Source organism: Tasmannia lanceolata, unplaced genomic scaffold, assembly GCF_043159265.1.
Source record: "Tasmannia lanceolata isolate RefF3 unplaced genomic scaffold, GAP_Taslan_0.1 ptg000006l, whole genome shotgun sequence".
Classification (NCBI taxonomy): domain Eukaryota; kingdom Viridiplantae; phylum Streptophyta; class Magnoliopsida; order Canellales; family Winteraceae; genus Tasmannia; species Tasmannia lanceolata.
In genome coordinates, this window is record NW_027518683.1 from 40472309 (window position 1) to 40489681 (window position 17373).

The 17373-nt window shown below is 37.3% G+C and overlaps 1 protein-coding gene across 1 annotated transcript in view; it reads left to right on the forward strand.

Annotated features, from left to right (window-relative positions):
- Positions 1-484: 484 nt before the first annotated feature.
- Positions 485-17373, forward strand: part of LOC143880299 (uncharacterized) — a 41323-nt gene continuing 24434 nt past the window's right edge. Inside the window, exon 1 of the mRNA XM_077383167.1 lies at positions 485-1322. Within this exon, the coding sequence (XP_077239282.1) occupies positions 663-1322 (660 nt within the window). The 5' untranslated portion in view covers positions 485-662. The remainder of the gene's footprint in view (positions 1323-17373) is intronic.

Consider the following 17373-nt stretch of genomic DNA (forward strand, 5'->3'; position numbering starts at 1 on the left):
TCTCTCCCCCATGGAGAGATTTCTAAAAACTGGAAACATGGGATGATCTCCTGCTCTCTTGCTGACGGAAAAAAGGGTGAGAAATCAGAAAATGACGGTTAGTCTCTTTCTTCTCTCGTCTCCCATCTACAATTTTGAGGAAATCCAAGATTCTAAAATCCGCCTATCCAAACTGCCCGGAAACGTTTGAATAGTTTAACGAGTGGGCCTTACTTATACTCAAGCTCAAGTAATTTTTTTGAAGAAACGATGTGCATAGGTAAAGTCGAAAAGACCATATCACAGACGGATGAAGGTGTGGGGACCATCTGTTAAATAATCCATGCTATTGATCTGATCTCTCAACCTTGGATAATTATGCCCCAACAGAGGGGGCAAAGGAATGAACGGACTGGATCATTGAAATGTGGCCCCACATGTAATTTTGCCGTGGTCAGACAAGTACTGAAATGACATATTCATCCCCCTTTCTTCGCCAGCGTAACCCTTGTAGTCTAAAAAGATTAGTGACAAATACAAGGAGGTTTCAGACTTGAGAAAGGGCGAATCTATCATTTTCTGCAAAACCCTGCACATCTTCTTCAACAATAGAGGATTTTGGTATTTGGATGTTGACTAGTTTTTCTCAAATTGCAGTTTTGCTTTTGATTGATTGAATCTATATGGAAAAATCATCCAAAACAATCACCCACACTCTTTATAGCTTGTATTTACATGGAATTTCCTCAAAACCCACTTCAAAGAATGCCATATTTTCACATATTTTGTCTCCAATTCATCATTCATACCCTCGATCTCTTGAAATTTCTCTCCGCAGATTTTCTCATATTTCCTCTTCCACACATCGTGCAAACACACAAAATCTTCTAAAAAATTACTCTTCCAGCCTTATCCCATATAGGTTTTTGAGTTCAAGGTATTTAAGCTTCAAAATCTCTTCAAAACTAGATATTGGAAAATGGGCTTCTGTTTCTAAAAGTTCCGGTTCTAGCAAGATTAATTGGAACCCATTAGGGTCTAGATTTTTTTCTTTTAGAAGAGCTGGTGGTGGTAAATCTGATGGGAATTTCGCGGAATCTGTCATCAACAAGCCCTTATCCGCAGTTAGATCATCGTTCTCGCGGTACCGTGAGGCTGTGGGACTGCAAATTGAGGCTTTCGTGAGGAGGAATTCTCTGGTTCTGATGGGAGCTGGGGGAGTTGTAGTTTGCATTTTGTTGTGGAGACTTATGTTTGGAGTTGCAAACACCTTTATTGGGCTCTCTCAAGGCATGGCAAAATATGGATTTCTTGCTTTTGCGTCCGCCATTGTTGCTTTTGCTGTGAGTGTCTCCCATTAGTTGATCTTTTAATAAATTTTTACTGTTGGAGTAATTAGAGAGGCCAATGTGGGTGTTCAATCCATTTCTTTTATTCTGGTTAGTATACATGTTTACAGTACCATTTGTGTACTTATCTTTACTATTTTATTGCCAAAATCACAATTGTGTTGCTATGCAACATATACAGAAAGGTTTAGTGCTGATTCGTTTTATTGATTTGCACATTTGTTTAGTGTTGTATCTGCTCATAGATAAAGTTTGCGGATATATTTGTTGGGTTCTGTTCAGATAAGTTGGCAAAATGGCATATGTGGTTTGATAGAATAGCAATGGTGCTCAGTTATTTCACGTGTTCTCCATATGTTAGTTATATGTCTTTCTTGTAGTCTGCACATATATGTACTTGTTTGGTGATATGAGTTGAAACTGAAGGCATACTAGGACTGAATCTCACATGCTGAGAAGGAACACTGACTATACTAATTTACCTTCCAATAGTTTAGTGCAAAGCTTATACGAATGTTTTAGAGGCATTGGAATTTCAATTGAGAAAAGAGACTAACACCGTGTCCTTTGTGTGAACATTTGCAAAGGAATAATTGTGAGTTGCGATCTTTCACTTGTGGTTTCATTGTTACGAGGGAGGGAAGAAGTGCCCAAAAAAAATATGAGAGGGCTAAGTTACTTATGGGATGCAATCTATGTAAAGGACACAAACCATTGTTTCAATAATATGTGCAAGATTGGAAGTTTGAAGGGGTATTAATATGAATGTTGGAACAAATGATATGAAAACTATACTTGTTATATGGTCAAGTGCATAAGTCGAGTATAAGAATTTGAGTAGGAAATAGTAGATTGTGTAATCTTCAATGTTCTCTGCCTATAGAATTTCATCTTTAAGTCATGAAAACCACCTGTAACAAGTGGGTCACCTGTTTCTTTGATAACATGGCCTTTTGTAAGCTGAAAATTACAGTTAAAGGGGTTGCAGAACTGCCTTTTCTATCCCATCAATTTTCGAAAATGCTAATGCTGTTATGATGGGCTTAAAAATTTCTTACATACTTCCCTTGGACCATACATTTAATTTCAAAGTAAACGATTCTAATCTGAAAACAAAACGAGGTCATGATTTGACCCAATGTAAATTGCCCCTAAACTGAAATTTATAAAATTTTCTTGATAGCCAATTGATTATTGAAATTTCCAAATGTGAGTCTAACCCATGTTCAAAGCTTTTTGAGATTCTTTCTTTTCCATATGTTTGCAGGTGGGGTGAACTTGATTTTTTTTCCTCGGTTCTTTTTCTTGTTTCTCTCTTTACTGTTGTTGTTTGTTGTAGTCCTAATTTCGTCTGAGTGCAGATGTCCCTGGGAAATGTACTGGGCGGTCTTTTGTGGTTCGATTTGCCCTATCTGCTTTTAGGGGAGATGTATTGAAGGGTTCATGCATGTTTCTGACCTTTTTTGTTGGTTGAAGAATGAAAATATCAACAAAGTTTCTTTTTTTAACATACTGATTCAGGAGTAGTTATAGCACTTTCGAAGAAGAAGAACTTGTACTCTTTCCCCCTTTTCTTTTCATAAAAGAGGTTTTTCTTTTATTTTAATTAGGGGTTTGGTTTTCCTATGCATGTTTCTTGGGTTTTTTCGTGAGTTTGCTTTTAGTTCGTGTGCTTTCCTTTTTAAATTCTTTTTGTTGTGTTAGTGACTTAAAATTTGGGGACTATCTACTTAAGTCAGTATCTTATACGTAAGTGAGCCTCTAATAAGTTGCAAGTGGTGGGGACAGTCATTTTAAATTAGTTTGTAGGTTGAGATTGGATTTGTCTCAATAATTTAGATTACTTTTAGGATTATGAGAACATTATGAGAGAGAGAGTGAGAGAGGGGGGGGGGGGGGGGGGGGGCTGTAATTCATTACTACAAATTCATGATTGAAGAAGAGTTTTCTCTCTTGAGAAGTTGTACGTATTGTAGCAACCAAAGTTTTTGGAAATGCCCCCGGAAGGTGGGAAGCGTGATTTCGGGGAGGCGTGTTTTGGAAGCGGGAAACACCGTGCGTCCCAGAAATCGTGGAAATGCATTTCCCAATTCGCAAACACGTTTCTCCAATTTGGGAACCACGTCTTCTCAAATTGGGAAGCCTGTTTTTCCAATTTGCTCTGTTTTTTTGTTCTTGGCTGATTCTTTTTGATCTCTTGTTTGATTATTGCTCAAAACATCTGAACTTTTGAAGACACTAAGGCCATGTTTGGCAACCATGAATTTCTTTTCTAGGAAATGTAAGTTTGCCAAGTGATGAGAATGGGGTAGAAAGAGTGGGAAGAGAGAATTGAGAGGGCACAAGTGAGGAAAAAAATAAGGAGAAGAAAAACTGTATTTTGATTAGGGTTTTTATTTTTCCTATTTTCAGCCACTTCTCATCCCTCCTCACTGATGCCCTCTCAATTTTCTCCCTCTCCCACTCTCCTTGCCCTTGTCCCACCACTGTATAAACTAATATTTTATGGCTGCCAAACATAGTCTAACCGTGTTCTTGGATTCACATGTAATTTATGATGGATTCAAATTGCTTATGTTGGTTGGAAACGAGAATTTACATGTTTATATATATATATATATGAGAGAACGGTTCCTACACATATGTGTAGATAAGTTATCTACACACTAGCTTAAAATACAGTGGGGGCCACATTATTTGGGTGATCCAAACCATTCATTTTTAAGGCCCTCACATAGATAGGGTGTCCACAAAAAATCAGATCCATAGGATCATCCTAACCATTCGAACTGTGGAGGCAAAAAATGGACTAATTTGTGAAGGTTTAAAGACATCCATTTTACCTCCACAAATCGTAGGGTTGGGATGATCCTATGGATCTGATTTTTTGTAGACACCCTATCTATGTGAGGGCCTTTAAAATGGATGGCTTGGATCACCCAAACAATGTGGGCCCCCACTGTATTTTAAGCTAGTGTGTAGAGAACTCTCTACACATGTGTAGGAACCGTTTTCTCATATATATATATATATATATATATATATATATATATATATATATAGATATAAGCGCAAAGGGAAGCATGAAACAATTGCAAAAGTAAAATATATATATATATATATATATATATATTTTACTTTTGCAATTGTTTCATGCTTCCCTTTGCGCTTCTCTGTTGATTCACTCCACGCTTCCACAACCCTTCCCGCTTCCCGCCTTCCCGAGAGCTTTTGCTTGCTTCACTTGCTACAATGGTAGCAACACCATCTTGGTGTTTTGACTCCATGTTTGCTCTATTTACTCTTCCAGATCTATACTTGTGCTTGGATTGCTTCAAATTGGTATCATAGCCAAATCGATTCACGGTTGCACGTGTTAGAGTTTGTGTTGCTTGTGTGTATCAAACATAACAAGAGGAGATACTGAAATTAAGGAAAACAATAGTGTTTGAGACGTGAGTTATAAAACTTGTAGCGTTGGGAGTGAGTTGAAGCCCGAATGGAGGTACATGAAGGCAGCCACAATGATGAAGATCCCATTGATCATCCAAAAAGAAGGATAGAGGAAGTTAGCAATGATGAACTAGAAAACCCTTTGCATAAGCCGCGTACCGTGCACAACCCGAATGTAGAGGCCTTGAAGAAGGTTGGCTAGGGTGTTGGAATTAAGTTCAGGTGGGGTGTTGATGAATAATAAATCTACGGTTGACAATTTGATATGAAATTATGTAGAATAAATCTCGATTGACGCTCTGATACTAAATTATTTTGCAACTTGTAATAGAAATAAAGTCCAAGACTTGATGTGGAGCTTTTGATCACAATTGTCGAGAAGATATGTCAACTCAGAAATCAAATAAAAGATAAATTTCTATAGAAAATCACAACTAACGTTTTAATAGATAACAAATCAAAAAGATGAAAATTTGCCATAGAAATAGATTTAAACTAGGTTAAAGTTGATAACAAATCAAAAGATGAAATATCTGCTGCAGAAATAGGTTTAAGCAAGGCCCAGCTTCACAATAGGTTTAATCTAGGTTGCCTACAATCGTAGATCAAATCCCACGGAAATCTTGCGGAAAATTATTGCTAAAATCTTCGCAATCTTGGAATTTTCTTCTCTAAGAAAATCCCACGAACAAGAAATAGGTAGCAAAGCCCTAAATCCTTTCTTATTCTAAAAAATGCAAAAATTCTCCCATGAGTAAACTCAATTATATATAGAGAGAAAAGAAAAGAACTAAGAAATCAGTTTTTATGTTACTTAATAAGGGGTTTGTAGGTTGAGATTAGATTTGTTTCAATAATTTAGATTGCTTTATGATTATTAGAACATTATAAGAGGGTGGGAGGGAGGTTGTTGTAAGGTCTAACCGTTTGGCGTGACATATTGAAAATGTCACTAGTGTTTAACATGAGTGTTAGGTTTAGAGTTTATTTGGGGGATCATATTAAATTTTGGAGTGATGTGTGGTGTGCAGATGAGCCTCTTATGTATTTATTCTCGGACTTATATAATGTAGCTGTTGAGAAAGAGAGTTTTGTTTGTTATTGTTTTGACTGAAATGGGGGTAGTTTAGCTTCGTCACCTAAGTTTAGAAGGAATTTCTTTGATTGGGAGTTAGAGTCGGTTTTTCAATTTCTTAATCTTTTAGACGGATGTTATATTAAGAGGAACAATATGGATAAAAGAGTACGGACTGCGGCATCTTCTGGTATTTTCTCTGTCAAATCTTTCTATTTCAGCTTGTTGCTTTGTGGTGTACCCTCTATCGTAGCCAAGGTATGGAAATTTCATTGCCCGCCTAGAGTTGGTATCTTCGGGTGGGCGGTTTGTCATGATCGGATTCAAACGATTAACTTCCTTCAGAAGCGTGGTATGATGCTTATGGACCATTGCCCCTATGCTTGGATGATGGTGAATCTGTGGGTCATCTTTTCATGCATTGCTCCTTCTCGTGTCAGATATGGAGTTTTATATTTCTAAGATTTGGTATTAGTTGGATTTTTCCATTTTCTATTCCGGAGTTGATGCATCATTGGGACTTTGTGCCGTGGAAGAAGAAAGGCAAAGTCTTGTGGAATACTTGTCTACTTGCAACATGGTGGGTGATTTGGAAAGAGAAACTCTCAAGTCTTTGAGGGGGTTGCAAAATCTCTGCATTGGCTATATATGAAAATTATTGCTGTATCTATTTTGCCGACCCTAACTAGTTTGGGACAAAGGCTTTGTTGAGTTGAGTTGAGTATTGCTCTATCTATTTTTTGGGCAAGAAGTCTTCCGGCTTTCCGTTTCGTCTCGGCCTTTGACTTATGGGAGGGTTGGAAGGAAGTTTGCTTTAGTAGGGAGATTCGGCCTCGGATCGCCTAGAGATGGGAGGCCCCGCCTAATGGGATGTTTAAAATTAACTTTGATGGGTCAAATTTTGGGAACCTGGGCCCGGCCTAGGTTGGTGGATTGTGTCAGGATGCTTGTAACGATGTTGTTTGGGCTTATTCCGGCCCTCTTGGAGTATGTGACGCCTCAGAGGTCGAGGTGAATGCGGTATATCATGGCATAAAAAGGCTTGATAAAGATAGCTTGGATAGCACTATAGTGGAGGGTGATTCAATGAACGTGATTTGATGGTTGAGGGGGTTGGTGTTGCCTCCTTGGAGATTTTCTTCAATTTTTGATGAAATAGATGATTTAATCGCCGGCTCTTCTATAGTTTTCAACCATGTGAGGAGATCTGCAAATGGGGAGGCGGACTCTTTGGCTAGGGGTGGGGTTAGTTGGTTTGAGTTGGAGTGGTTCGATTTTCTTCCTCCTTGAGAGTTGTCTTGTTTATATTGTTGTACTTGGTTGTTTTGTTTCTTGTAATTTTGGTAGTGGTCCTCCTCGGCCCGCTCGTTTCTTAATGAAACTATCTTGCCATTTCAAAAAAAAAAAGTTTTAATTCTGTCATTACTATAAATTTCATAATTGAAGAAGAATTTTCTCTCTTGTGAAGTTGTACGTATAGCAGCAACACCATCTTGGTGTTTTTTACCCCATGTTTGCTCTATTTTCTCTTGGATTTCATTATTATTCCTTATATATCTGATTTGTCCAGATATATATACCTGTGTTTGCATTGTGTCAAATTGGTATCATAGCCAAATCGATTCGTGGTTGGACTTGGTAGGGTTTGTGTTGCTCGTGTGAATCATACACAACAAGAGAAGATACTGAAATTAAGGAAAATGATAGTGTGTTTGACACTTGTGTTATAAAACGTTGGGAGTAAGCGGAAGCCCAAATGGAGGTACTGGGAGGCAGCCGCACTGATGAGGATCCCAATGACCATCCAGAAAGAAGCATTGGGGAAGGTAGCAATGATGAGATTGAAAAGCCTTTGCATAAGCCCGCGTACTGTGCACAAACATAACATAGAAGCCTTGAAGAAAGGTTGGTTAGGGTATTGGAATCAAGTTCAGGTGGGGTGTTGATGAATAACTAATTTATGATTGTCAGTTTGATACCAAATTATGTAGAATAAATATACGATTGAAGCTCTGTTACCTAATTATAATGTAACTTATAATAGAAATAGACTCAAAGACTTGATGCGGAGCTCTTGATTACAATTGTCAAGAATATATCTCAAATTTGAAATCAAATAAAAGATAAATTACTGTAGAAAATCATATCAACTAACCTTTTAATGGATAACAAATCAAAAAGATGAAAACCAGTTGCAGAAATAGGATTAATCTAGGTTGAAATTGATAACAAATCGAAAGATGAAAATCTGTTGTAGGAATAAGTTTAATCTAGGTTGCCTACAATTGTATATCAAATCCCACAGAGATCTTGCAGAAAATTATTGCTAAAATCTTCGCAAACTTGGAACTTTCTTCAATAAGAAAATCCCATGAACAAGAAATAGGTAGCAAAGCCCTAAATTCTTTCTTATTGCTAAAGGTGGAAAAATTCTCCCAAAGCTAAACTTTATTGTAAATGGAATGAAAAGAAATAAACTTCAAAAGCTTTAAAACCCTAGACTAAAAACTCTCCACTTTGATAAAAATACCAATTTAAAGCTCACTACAAAACCCAATGAATAGTGATGCGAATAGTGTCATGAATAATGACATGAAGAATATTGTGGTAGTAGAGTGGGCCCTCATTTGTTCGAATTCACTTAACGTGAAAAGAAATAAACTTCAAAAGCTTTAAAACCCTAGACTAAAAACTTTCTACTTTTAGAAAAATACCAATTTAAAGCTCACTACAAAACCCAACGAATAGTGATGCGAATAGTGTCATGAATAATGACATGAAGAATATTGTGGCTGTAGAGTGGGCCCTCATTTGTTCGAATTCACTTACATGACTTTGAGTGAAATTTATAGAAAATACCCATTATACTCTTATTACTTAAAAACATCTAAAAGACTCATTTTGAGCCTTCTAGCTAAAATAATAAAAGTCACTTTGGTACTAAGGATGAGCCTTATCTATCATCTATGCCAAAACTTGTCTCATGAACAAATAAAAAACGTCACTTTGATACATATTATATACTCCTTGTTGAGGTTTGCCTTGAGCCGTATTGTAACGACCCAATTTCAGTAACTAGATCGCTACGAGCAAGAACCTGCTAAAACCACAAGAATTTTTTTTCAACCATTACTTTAATATTAAATAAACCATAAACTCTTATTCCAATAGCACAAATTGTTCCACTACAGATAATTTAACTAAAAATCCCAAATAACCATCTAATCAAAGTCTCAAATAAAACTAATCAAATCCAACTTAAGAAAACTTAGAATAACTAAGGACATCGACGAAAAGTATCGTCCCCTTTATTTATTTGCTCCTTTATTTCTCCTACGCTTCTAAACATCTTCCTTCGCAAACGCTCCTACGCTTAAATCTTCTAATCCTGGAAAAACGTTTGGGTTAACAGCAGGTCGATGGTAAACCAAGCAAGTATGAAATTTCAAGTCGAACAACAGATCAAGATCAATATTCATCCAATTGAAAAATAGAATAATTTGAACAATTAAGATTTTCCATAACAATGATTTATAAAAATTTCTACGAAATAAATAAGATAAACCGATTAAAAGAGACGGAATATAAATGCAACTGGAATAAAAGAACAAACGACGAGTGAGTGTTATCCAATTACATTCTTAATCGTTACGAATTCTTAACTTAAGGCAATCTGGCTCCCAACTAGCTTGTTGCCTTTGCCGACACGGTCGGTTCCGCGTGGTCTTATTATGGTAGATCATACCGCCTAGGGACTCGTAGTCTCCATAGGATTCCGTCATCAACGAGGGTTGCACGGTTCTCCCAAGTTGTATATACTTTACTTTGTTTTTTTTTTTTTACTTATTTTCGGGAATAACTCAATGGTCTCCCATCACCCTTTCCTATTTCCTCTTTGAATAATTTTCTATATTCCTTTATATCTTTCAATTATTTCCATGTGATTGAAAAAGCAAACAACTAACACTTATAAATTGACAATCAAATTACGTGCCAAAACATATGATGTAGAAAACTACAATTCATTAAACAGAATACAATTTAGCAAGAAACTACAACTAGAATACATACCATCCCTATTGCAAGAATTGAAAATCCATACAGACAAAGTTTAGCTATCACCTGCCTTAATGATCTGAGAATGAAGAAAAGAGATGCGAGTCTCACTGATGGGGCGGAGAAAATCAACCTGTAAGTGACACCATCCAATTTCTAAGCTTTTACTTTGTTAGAAGTGTCTACTTAATCCATAGTTTTCCAATTCTATCTAGTATCTCAAATCTGGACTGATTTTTCATACTCCAAGTACACATACTTGATTACCCAAATCAGGTCTGTTTTTGTGATTAGAAACATACACTTACACATCCAGAATATGAACTGTTTTTGTGTCCCTAAATGGGTACCCAAACAGTCGTTAGCCTGGACTGATTTATGTCCCAAATTGGAGCACACAAACAACCCATCTTTGGACTATTACGCGCTCCACTAGGATGCTTAAATACCCAAATTATCATTCATAAAACTGCTGAAATTAAAATCATACAAAATTTTCATTTGATCCACAATGAGCTACTAAGTTAATATATACTATTGAGTTAACTATACCTACTTACATACACATATAACTATTGAGTTAACTATACCTACTTACATACACATATAACCCTACACACACACACACACACACACACACACACATATATATATATATAGGATTTGCACGAAGTGAAAAGTATTGTTGAAGTTAATATGTAAATACATGTATACATATATATACATCTTTATATATGAAATAAATGCCACATGAATGGTACTGTTAGAGTATATCTACTTACATACACCCATATATACATTTATATTTTTATATAGATAGAGTTAAATTGAAAAGAAAAGTACTCTTGGGACCAACCTATATAAGAATCATCTATAAAGAACCTTTTGTATCATATTGTGACAATAGAATTTGCATACAAAAAAAACCCATCTTAGAAAAGTATATTCGTTTCATCAATCTCAAACAACAAAATTTCTCAAAGTCCTTCGTCAAAGAAATAAATAATTTTACATTCTACTAATAAAATACATAGCACTTCATATATCTATATTATTCATTAAATCTTGGTTTGTTTATAAAAAAATCAGCCATATAAGCCTAAAAAAAATCTGATAAAAAAGGATCTAAATAGCCATACAAATATAAAATGTTACCAATCACTTTTAAAAGAAAACTTATCCTGAAACTAGATTTTTGAAATAAAACCACAGTATACAAATTACTCGAAACCTAAGATTTCGTGCGTAAATTACTTATTAAAATGATAAGTCAATGTAATTAAGAGTATCAGATTTGTCGAATAATACATAGGCTACGTATACATCACAAGAAAATTCGTTGAATAATTCTTATTCGAAAATCTTGTAATTATATATTTAAATTTAAATATAACCCTGTTAAATAAATATAATTGTCTGCAAAACGTATGCGAAAAACCCAAGAATCACTTATTAAGTTATTTAAAAGGGTTGGTATATAAATGTTTTAATAAGGACTACGAATAAAAGAATTTACAATCGGGGTTTGAATTTCTTTATGTTAGAATTGAAAGAAAAAAGAAGTGGCGATTACTTATTTGAGAGCGATATAAACCTGAAGATCAATCGAAGAGGCGCGAACAAGGTACGAATCCCCACCCTTCTTCCTTTTCTTTCTTCTTCTCTCCTTTTTTTTATTCCACGCTCTCTCTCTCTTTCTCTCTTGGGCGTCCAAGAATTTGGACGTGGGAGAGAGAGCCTAGCTATATATATATATATATATATATATATATATATATATATATATATATATATATATATATTTGTCTCTTGATTTGTTTCCGAATCTAGATAAATTGAAAACCCCTAAAATCCCCCATCTATTATAATCTCTACGATTACTTAGCCTCAAAGTAACTTACCTCCTTCCTTTATTGTTAAACAAGAGATCAATAGGATTTTATCAAATCTAGTGAGGGCCCACAAATTTACGCCCAAAAGAGGGGAGTTGCTATTGTTGTTCCCACTCCAAATTGGAGTGGGTGACAGTAAATAGGGAAAGATGGGGGCGGCAAAATTTTAGGAGATAAGGGTTACGGCAAAAGATTAGAAGCCCAAAAGTGAGTTTCAGTTTAACTTTTCATGACAAAAATGCCCTTTTAACTAAAGCTTAGAGAAATATACTTAATTGGGTATTTTAGTCATACCCCTTTTCTAAAAATTATCCTAATTATAGTAATCCCGTAATTAACCCATACCCATACCATAAATGGGCCATAACTTTCTCAAATCAAGTCCGAATCACGAAATCTTGAGCCTGTTGGATAGATAATCGAAAAACGCATCCAATGAGACCAAAATCAAGTCCAACGGACAAGATTTGATGCCCTAAAAATTGGTTATACTAAAAAAAACGAAAGTACACTTTGATTTTTTTGTCTGGGGATTTACGGTCTAGATTTAATTAAAGTTATTAACTTTCTAGGCCCGTGTGGAGCCAGGTCTTTACACGTATGCCTTCAGTGCCATTGAAAACACTGGATTCTAGTATTTTAGCAACCTTTGGATATTCCATCCGTTGCACATGCTGATCCAATTCATCTTACATGAGGCAGTACTACATCAGGTATGAGTCGAAGTGTCGGATTTTAATGGAAGAACGCACAACAAGGAATTGTCTTGATAACCCGTACCGGTGTGGCTTTTTGGCTTAAAGTAATGGGTATGCTCCCTAGTGACGTGAGTTCAAATCCTCCCGGGCTTACCTGATGCGTGTGGTTTACGGGTGCTTACGTGCATCTGTAGGGAATAATAGTCTCTCCCTAGAAATTGGGATGGGGATACCCTATGTCATCCAAACAAAAAAAAGGAATTTCCTGATTGAGAAGAAAGTTTAGAGAATCATTTTGAATGGAAGCCGATTGCGGATGAGAGGACAGTGATATTCATGAGGGTGAAGTTAAATAATTTATGTTCGGCTGATTATATGATATCATTATACGACAAATTTTATGAGTTGCGACAAAAGGATATGAGCATGTAAGTCTACACAATCGAGTTAAAAAATCAATCCATTCCTATAGGGTTGAATGAAATAGATGAACAATTAACTCAGGGGGAGATGGGTGTAAGGGAATACTTAGGAAAACGTCCGGTTAGCCCACCGGACATCTTTTACCTGGGAAGGAATATAGCGAACGGAACCTGCACCTGTGGTTATAGAATAGAAAGTCTTAACATCTATACCAAGACATTCTAGAAGCTGACTATACGGTTTTTGAAGCTCTGTAGTACCTGGAGATTGACAGAGACTGCTGTAGGAGAAACCTAATTATGTTGGGCAATGGCCGTAGCTCACCATCTCCCTGGTCAATGCCGAGGAGCCCCTGTGAACACAACTCACTTACAGGAAGCAGAGGTGAAAGGTTACCAGAATTTCTTCCGAATTGCAGAAGACAAGCAGGAAATTGGATTGAAAATCATTCAATCAATTGGACCTGTGGAATCAACGAATATTATAATTACGGTATGCACAATAGATGCCGCAAGTGTTCAAAATATAGAGATAAGGAGCTGGAAAAGGAAGTAAGAGATAGATCAAGACTGGATAAGAGAGATACTTGTTCCTTTTGTCATGGGAACTCTGGGGAAATATCTCGAAATTGAAGTAACAGGCAAAGAAGTGTTCCACTGCAAAAATGAGCTCAAAATATTCTTGATTGGGTGTATGGAAACCGGTTCATGGGACCTTTCATGGGACCTTGAAGAGGTACGGCAGTGGGCTCTACCAAAACCACTTGTCATTAATAACCATGAGGTTTTTTTTTAGATTTGACTTGGAACAACAAGCACTGCGGATTCTACGTACAGGGGGGACGCCCTAGGTCTTAATATATTCTCCCTGCTCTCATGGAACCCAGCTATACATTTTGGAGCCAAAACAGTATGCTTAAGGTTTTATGATATTCCTCTTCATCCATGGTCATTATCAACTGTTGAAGCTTTGGGAAAGCTTTTTGGGCAAGTGATCAAAATTCAGTTATCAGGTAACCATGATTATTGTGTGGCCTTCGCCTCAGTGAAAGTCCTAGCAGAGCACTGGAAGTCGATACCACGTTTTATTATGCTAAAAGTAGATTACAAATTCTACTTAGTTCAAGTGAAATGCATGCCTGAGGCAGAAAATGAGGAAGCCTCCTCTCAATAGACTAGCCAGCTAGAAAAAAATATCGCCGGCCTTCTCCCTCCGGCACCGGATGAAGGCAAAGTTTTCGGGGGGGGGGGGGGGGGGGGTGATTGGCAAATTGAGGCACGAACTGGAGGGCCAAAAGGAACCGTTGAATTCAAAATTCAAATTTCCACCTAACCATTCGGTAGCCGAGACTTCACTAGCTGGATCCCTTAGGCTACGGATAGAGTCTGCCAAGCAGGCAGCATTAAATGCCTTAACATGTAGACCCCTATCAAGATACCCAAACTGCGGCGGTCTAAATCGTAGCCAGGAAAAACTTCAGTCTTTTAAAGGTGTTGCTTCTAATTATAAGGGGAATAAGGATTTCAGACAAGGAATAGCCTCAAAAAATTTGAAGTTTGGCTTCAAAAAGATTTCTTGCAGTCGAGACTCCCGAATTTTTGCGAAGAGTCACCTCGTTTGAAAAGGTGAAAATGAACGGAAATCGCAAAGTTTCCGTACAAATAAAGGCTCCTCTTTAAGCCACCTCGATAAGATCAAAGACCCTTTCCCTCTCAGTGAAGGTAGCAAAGGTGGGTCCGCGTTTCCCAAGAAACCGTGGGGGAGAAATGTCCCAAATAGAAAGGACCATAAAAGGAAACAATTTGTTTCAAATATAATAAAAATGCTAGAAAATTATGAGAGATCAGGTGACTCGCGGCTCTCAGAAGAGGAGGAAGGAAGGCATAAGTATATTAAAGGAAGGGCGCATCAAAAAAGAGTCCGTGGACAAAAAGGGAAGCTTTTATGATGTATCCCCATCGAGAAGCAAGATTGCAAAAGAATTCAAGAAACTCTAACTTTCAAAACTTAGGCAGGATGCTGCGACTTTCGAAGACATACCTTCAGAACCGCCAGTTCCTAGGAATGAAGGTTGCGTTAATCAACAACATTGTAAGGAAAGGAATCGGCAGCATATGTAGACCCCTATCAGGATACCCAAACTGTGGCGGTCTAAATCGTAGCTAGGAAAAACTTCAGTCTTTTAAAGGTGTTGCTTCTAATTATAAGGGGAATAAGGATTTCAGACAAGGAATAGCCTAAAAAAATTTGAAGTTTGGCTTCAAAAAGATTTCTTGCAGTCGAGACTCCCGAATTTCTGCGAAGAGTCACCTCGTCTGAAAAGATGAAAATGAACGGAAATCGCAAAGTTTCCGTACAAATAAAGGCTCATCTTCAAGCCACCTCGATAAGATCAAAGACCCTTTCCCTCTCAGTGAAGGTAGCAAAGGTGGGTCCGCGTTTCCCAAGAAACCGTGGGGGAGAAATGTCCCAAATAGAAAGGACTAAAAAAGAAAACAATTTGTTTCAAATATAATAAAAATGCTAGAAAATTATGAGAGATCAGGTGACTCGTGGCTCTCAGAAGAGGAGGAAGGAAGGCGAGGAAGGAAGGCATAAGTATATTAAAGGAAGGGCGTATCAAAAAAGAGTCCGTGGACAAAAAGGGAAGCTTTTATGATGTATCCCCATCGAGAAGCAAGATTGCAAAAGAATTCAAGAAACTCTAACTCTCAAAACTTAGGCAGGATGCTGCGACTTTCGAAGACAGACCTTCAGAACCGCCAGTTCCCAGGATTGAAGGTTGCGTTACGACTTTCGAAGACAGACCTTCAGAACCGCCAGTTCCCAGGATTGAAGGTTGCGTTAATCAACAACATTGTAAGGAAAGGAATCGGCAGGTAAGTAAGGATTGGTCAAAGGTTAATTAGGCAGGAGAAATGGCAAAGAAGAAGGAAATAATCCCCCTGGATGAAGGATCCAAAATGACAAGAGACTCAATGGAAGTAGAATTCAGTGGGAAAATTAAATCTTGCATTGAGAGGGGAGAACGACTATCAGTAGAAGGAGGGGTGGAAACCTCTGAGGAAGAAAGGAAGGTCTTGAATCATCGCGAGGAGATTTCAGAAGATGAAAGGGAAGTAACGCCAATAGCAGAGGAAAGGGTATCCTCTAGGGAGTTTGAAAAAATGTCAAAATTGGGGAATCACATGGTAATAGATTCCGGGAAAATATTGAAGAAACAAAGAAAATGTTCTTAGACATAGAAAAGAGGGATTCCGGGCTAAAAAAAGGAAAAACCCCGGGAGGAGCTGGAAGGGAACTTAATGCTCTTAGAAGTTAGGGATCCACTCCTCTTTTGTTTAGCTCCTATGGACCATAAGTTTTAGGTCTGAAGACCGTCTTGAGCTGGGATTGCTAATGGTTCAGAGTCTGATGTTGGATAAAAGTAAAGCAGCTGGTCTTCCTGTTTGAAGGTTTTTGGAAGAACTTAGATGAAGCTAGCTTACGGTGGAAGGAATCGCAAATACCATGATCATCCCCCAAGAAGGATCGGAAAGTCCTGGTACCTTAACAGGGGTGTTACACGTGGCTTATGTGGGGAACTTTTGTGCTTGAAGACTTCAGTTTTTGGGAAAAATGTAAAGACCCTGCCCCACATGGGCCTAGAAAGTTAGTAACCGTAATTAAATCTGGACCGTAAATCCCCAGACAAAAAAAAATCAAAGTGTATTTTCGTTTTTTAGTATAACCAATTTTTGGGGCATCAAATCTTGTCTGTTGGACTTGATTTTGGTCTCATTGGATGTGCTTTTCGTTTATTTATCCAACGGCCTCAGATTTCGCAATTCAGACTTGATTTGAGAAAGTTATGGCCCATTTATGGTATGGGTTAATTACGGGATTATTATAATTATGATAATTTTTAAAAAGGGGGTAGGATTAAAATACCCAATTAAGTATATTTCTCTAAGCTTTAGTTAAAATGGCATTTTGTCATGAAAAGTTAAATTGAAACTCACTTTTGGGCTTCCAAATCTTTTTGCTGTAACCCTTATCTCCTAAAATTTTGCCGCCCCCATCTTTCCCTATTTTATTACCGCCCACTCCAATTTGGAGTGGGAACGACAATAGCAACTCCCCTCTTTTGGGCGTCAATTTGTGGGTCCCCTTAGATTTAATAAAATCCTATTGATCTCTTGTTTAACAATAAAGGAAATAGGTAAGTTACTTTGAGGCTAAGTAATCGTAGAGATTAGAATATATGAGGGATTTTAGGGGTTTTTAATATATCTAGATTTGGAAACAAATCAAGAGACAAAAATATATATAGTTGGGTTCTCTCTCTCACGTCCAAATTCTTGGACGCCCAAGAGAGAGAGAACGTGGGGAAAAAGAAAGGGAGAGAGAAAAGAAGAAAGAAAAGGAAGAAGGGTGAGGATTCTTACCTTGTTCGTAACTCTTCGATT